The following is a 6,000-nucleotide window of genomic DNA, read 5'->3' as shown; positions in this document are numbered from 1 at the left end:
CAACAATACTGTATGATGATCAATTCTGATGGACGTGGCCATCTTCAACAATGAGATGAAACAAATCAGTTCCACTTGTTCAATAATGAAGAGAACCAGCTACACCCAGAGAAAGAACTCTGGGAGATGAGTGTGAGCATTTGCACTCCTTCTGTAACGTCTGCTTGCATTTTTGTTTTCCTTCTCAGGTTATTTTTACCTTATTTCTAAATCTGATTTTTCTTGTGCAGCAAGATAACTGTATAAATATGCATACATATATTGTATTTAACATATATTGTGACATTTAACATGTATTGGATTACCTGCCATCTAGGGGAGGGCATGAGAGCGAAGGAGGGGATAATCTGGAACAGAAGAATATGGAACATGCATATGTTTTGTAAATAAAAAGCTTTAATAAAAAAAAGAAATACTAGCTATTGTTTTGAAGGTCTTCCTAACCCAAGAGATGCGTGATTCTGCACAGTTCTTCTGCGGTCATCAGCCATCCACCCTCCATTCAAGACAAGTTTAGAAAGTTATATTCCTCATCTTCCTCCAATTCAACCTTTTCCCTCCTCTTTTTTATCCCGTGGCTTACACAGTTTCCTTGCAGAATAGAAAGGAAAAGTAACGGAAGAGAGAGGCGGGGCGAGTGGGGCGAGGTCGCAGGTAAGGCTAGATCCTTTTTAAAGGGAGGGTAGTAAAGGCGGAAAGGGGAGAAGGGGGAGGAGATGGTGCTCTGCGCAGGCGCACTGGGAGAGGCCGCCCGGCCCAGCCGGATGACGTGGCCTGGCAACGTTCACGCCGCAGCAACCTCCGGTTAACCCCGCGCCTCTGAAGTGGAGCGGGAGCCGCAGCTGCAGCCAGAGCCGCCGCTCGCGGCCTAGTAAAGCCGGCTTCTGACGGCACGCGTGGGAAGGGCCTCCGGGGCCTCGGCCTGCTGCCATGGGAGAGTGAAGGGCCGGGCCCGGCGGCGGGAGATGAGAGGCCGCGGTGGGGCCGGCGACGGCGGCGGCGGCGGCTCCTCCTGAAACACGCGCGAGATGGAGGAGAAATACAGCAGCCATGCGCTCGCCGGCGGCGGGAGCCTGGGCCCAGTGGACGTGCCTAGTGCTCGGTAAGTGCTGCGCGGCCCTGGAGAGCGCCCGAGCTCACCTTTCGGCCGCGGAATCCCCCGGAGAAACCCCACCCCCAGTTCTCCGGCTTCCCCCGGAAGCCGCCCTGAGAGGTGCGGATCCCCGATGTGCGGGCAGTTTTCCCTTTGGCCACGCCGAGATTGTATTATTTTATTTCATTATATCGACACGAAATTATTCCTTCACTTTCTCACACCACGAGTTTTCCCCCATTCCCCAGTTGGTGGCCACTCCCACCGGCTCTTTGTCACCGCAAAAAAATAGCGTCCAAATATTTTCCTACGTTGCGTCCTTTTGCTCTTTCTTTGCTCTCTTTGGAGAGTAAAGACGTAATAGTGATGGGTCAGAGGGGATGTACAGCACAATCACTTATCGGACGTAGTTCCCAGTTGCGTTCCAGGTGATTTAGACTCGTGCCTGAAGGAGCTTCTTTTCTCCCAGCCTTCATCCCCTCCGTCATCCTCTCCAGCGTCTGTCATATTTTTTTTAGTCAGTTGCCCTTGAATTCTGTCTATCATCTGGGGCTGCAAATCCACCTGTTTGCAGAGTTCCCCCTGAAGTGTTGTGAAATATTTCTATGAGCAAATGTTATATAATCTACTTAATTATCTAATTTGGCTTGAAAGGAGATTCGGGAGGTGTGATTATCCTCATTCAAATTTAGGGACCGTAGTTAAAGAGATCGACTTCCCCAAGGCCATAAAATCTGGACCGTTTTGGCCACAATCCTTTGGTTGTATCCCTATGATTATATGGTGCTGAATCCCATTTATAAAATAATTCTTGAAAGAAAAAAAATCTCTTTGCACAAATACATTTAATTTATGTATTTATATATAAATATAATTTTTATGTTAAGTACAACTAATTTCGCCATTAAAAGCCTATTTCAAAGCATAGTTGAAGTACAGAGGTGTTCCTGAATGTTCAGGAGCTGAGGCAGCTCAAGTTTTTTTAAATCCTGGAAGGCCTGATTTTTGATTTGAACTTTGAATTTGTTAGAAGAGCTTCCTGCTTAATTTCCAGGTGATATCAGGTGATAAGTTGGGAGGATTCCGGCATATTGCAACTCATGAAGATGTCTATAATATTTTTGACAACAAATTTTTCAAATTGATGGGGGTTGAAACTAGGAAAGAAAAGATTCAGGATCTTTGCTTATTGAAATACTAACTCTCTTCAAGAAAAACAGCACAGTTTTTCCAACATTTCCAAGACCTCAACCCCCATCAAAATCATCTTTGTTTCATGAGATTTTTAATTCGTTAAGAATTTTGTAACTATTAGTATGGGAAAGACAGTGCAAGATAACATTCTCTTGCATAAAAATGTAAATTTAAATCCTTAACTAAGACTCCCAAGAGAAAGAAAATGAAAGGTTAGAGGAGTCAAGGGATTTTAAAAACAGGAAGAGAACTAGGGACTAGAGAACTAGTAGGTCTGAAGTTGAAGGAGGACAAAACAGAAACTACTAATAAATAGTGGTAAAAGGACTGGGCAAAGGCCATTGGATTGACTAGGAAGTTGTTCATAACCTTAAAGTTAGGTTTGGTAGAGTAATTAAGATAGAAACATGATAAGATATTTAATAGGAGGAGCACTGAGACAATAGGAGCATTAAGAAGACAGTTTTTTCCAATAAATGTAATAGCAAAGAAAAAGATATAGAGATGGGAAGGGTTATGCATATGAATGCTCTTGACTTCCTACCTTTGCATGAAGGGCAGAAAGGGATGTGCTATTCCCAGCCAGCAGTCCCCTCAGAATCTTGCTATAGTCAAGCTGAAACTTCAGCTATCACCTTTAGCCTATACTTTGAGATCTGCCTACATTTTCACTTCACACTTAGTTTGAAGAATTCCCAGTTCTCTCACCATGCATACTAAGTGGCCACAACATCTTTGGAGCTGATTGAGAGGCATTGACCATAGATGGTTTAAAAGGTAACTTTCTCCTCGTTTCTTCCGTTTCACCTTCAGATTTTCTTTGTTCCAGCTCTGTCATTTTTTCTTCTTCCCACACATTTTCAAACTACGCTTATATTTCTCCTATCTTCACCAAATCCTCACTTTGTCCACCTTCAATGGGAACCTCTTCCTTTCTTTTCATTCTCTTCTTATAGTCTTTTTTTTTTTTTTTTTTTTTTTTTTTTTTTTTTTTTTGACTTCTGGCTTAATTCAATTGAAACTGTCTAGAGTTGCCAGTGAGCTCTTAATTTCCAAAACTAATGACCTTTTCTCAGTCCTCATCCTTCTTGCCCTCTGCAACTTTTAACATAGACCTTCTCCATGATTTTATGTCTTCTCTCTAAATAATCATCTCTGTTGGTTCTCCTACCTGAATGATCTTTTCAGGCTGATCTTTACTGGATCTTCACCCAGATCATATTCACAAACCATGGGTATCCCCCAAGAATCTGTCTTGTGCCTTCTCTTTTGCTTGATTTCATCAATTGCCATGAATCCAGTTATCTTAAGGTAGATGCTTCAAATAAACCTGCTCTTAGCCTCAAGTATTACATCTCTAGTGCCTATTGAATGTCTCATAGACATTTTAACTCAGCATATTCGAAACTGTATTATTTCTCCTCTCCTTTTCCCCAAATTCTCAGTTCCTACCTTTATTGCTGTTGTCATGGGTACCACATACACAATTAGTTGTCAAGTCTTGTCAGTTTTACATCTCTTATATACCCTCTTCTTGATACTTCTACCACATTGGTACCTACTTATATCATCTGTGTAGCCTTCTGACTGGTCTGATTGCCTCAAGTCCCTACCTCCTTCATTTGTCTTTCTGATAGCTATTAGAATGACCTTTCTCCAGTGCAGCTCTGGCCTTGGCACTGCTCTTCAGTAAATACCAGTAATTCCCTATGATCTCTAGAACCAAACATAAAAACTTGTTTGGCTTTTAAAGTCCTTTATAACTTGACTTCTTCCTGCTTTTCCAGACTTTGTTACATCCTACTTCCATCCAGGGACATTGATCTTCTTGTTCAGTTGTTTCAGTCATGTCAGTTTGTGTGCATATTTTTGTTTTCAAAGTTTCTTATAGGTATTAGGAACCTGAGAGGTGTAGTAGAGCTCCTTAATCTCACCACAGCCTAATATATTTGAAGATTTTTTTTTAAGCTATGAATGAATGAGTCCTGATTCTTCATAATTCATATGCTTGATAACTGTTCCTTTTTGCTGCAGACATTCATCAGCATTTAGTATTTAGCTTAAGAATATTATTGGATTCAATTAAAATTAATTTTTTTGTTGGAATTTTCTTGAAAAATAATTAAGAATAAAGAAACTTGGGGCAGCTAAGTGGCATATTGGATAGAGCACCAGCCCTGAAGTCTTGAGGACCTGAGTTTAAATTTAGCTTCTGATACTTAATATTTCTAGCTTTGTGACCCTGGGCAAGTCACTTAACCCCAATTGCCTCAGGTTAAAAAAAAGATAAAGAAGCTTAAGCACAATTTTAAAGTCATCCTTTCCTCTGACTCTTCTCTAACTCAACTGGGACATTGGGACATCTGTTCACCAAGGCACATTATAAAATGAAAATTAAGTGATGATGGTTGTCCTCTGGAAAGGCTTTCACTATATAACATGAGGATAAGTCATTAACTTGTCCAAACTTCAATTTTCCATTCTATAAAACCAGGGAAATAATCGTTCCACTCCTTATTCACCTTCTAGTTACATATATATATATATCAACATTTTCAAATTTTATAGGGCTAGTATAAATGCTAACTAATTAATTAAATTGACTGAAATTTAGTACTAGTCATTTATAAAGACTATAAAAGCACAATCCATACTCCTCTGAAATCATCTTGACAGGAAACCCCAAAACTCTTAAAAAAAAAAAAAAAAAGAAAGAAAAGAAAACCTCCTTGGACTCTGCCTCAGGAGGGGACTCCACCCTAAGCACAAACTGTTTTCATCTTTGTTATCTGGCTCACTCTAGAAACCCATTCAATTCGATTCAAATTCTAACCTTGGCTGAAACCCAGCCTGTAGCCAATCTGGGACTCTACCTAAAAGCCCCCTATTATAAAAGAGCCTAGCTGGAGTCATCTCTTTGCGGAGGTCCTAAACATGGCAGCCTTATTTGGAGACTGACATAGCCATTGCTTGTATGTAAACAGTATCACCAAAAGAATTTGGGAACCTTTAGACAGAGATTGAACCTGTGATTTTATTCACATAGAGAGTTCCTGATGAGGAACTTCCTCCACCATTGCATGTTAGCACTTTCTCTTGAAGTTACAACTTTAGAGAGTTCTTAGGACACTGAACTGAAGTGACTTGCCTGTGATCATAACCAGTATATATCAGAGGAAAGACTAAAACCCAGCTCTTCTGAATGTGAGGCCAGTTTACTGTGCATGCTATCTCTCATCACAAAAAGAATAATGGTTTCAGATGAAGAAATTAAAACCATTTCTAGTTACATGTAAAAATGCTCTATTGATTAAAGAAATACAAATTAAGACAACTCTGAGGTACCACTTTACACTTCTAAGATTGGCTAAAATGATAAGAAAAGATAATGATGAATGTTGGAGGAGATGTGGGAAAACTGGGACACTAATACATTGTTGGTGGAACTCTGAACAGATCCAACCATTCTAGAGGGCAATTTGGAACAATGCTCAAAAAGTTATCAAACTGTGCATATGCTTTGATCTATCATTGTTTTTACTGGGCTTGTATCCCAAACAGGTCATAAAGGAGGGAAAAGGACCCTTATGTACATGTAGCAGCCTTTTTTGTAGTGGCAAGGAACTGGAAACTAAGTGGATGCTCAGTTTGAGAATGACTGTGAATAAGTTATGGTATAAGAATGTAATGAAATATTGTTCTATAAGAAATGA

At 40.3% G+C, this 6,000-nt stretch overlaps 1 protein-coding gene across 1 annotated transcript in view; it reads left to right on the top strand.

Annotated features, from left to right (window-relative positions):
• Window positions 1-730: 730 nt before the first annotated feature.
• SLC30A5 (solute carrier family 30 member 5) overlaps window positions 731-6,000 on the top strand; it is a 47,341-nt gene continuing 42,071 nt past the window's right edge. Inside the window, exon 1 of the mRNA XM_074282369.1 lies at window positions 731-1,102. Within this exon, the coding sequence (XP_074138470.1) occupies window positions 1,029-1,102 (74 nt within the window). The 5' untranslated portion in view covers window positions 731-1,028. The remainder of the gene's footprint in view (window positions 1,103-6,000) is intronic.

This window comes from Sminthopsis crassicaudata, chromosome 1 (genome assembly GCF_048593235.1).
Source record: "Sminthopsis crassicaudata isolate SCR6 chromosome 1, ASM4859323v1, whole genome shotgun sequence".
Classification (NCBI taxonomy): Eukaryota; Metazoa; Chordata; class Mammalia; order Dasyuromorphia; family Dasyuridae; genus Sminthopsis; species Sminthopsis crassicaudata.
The sequence above is the reverse complement of the archived record's forward strand: the minus strand, read 5'-3'. Positions and strand labels throughout refer to the sequence as shown.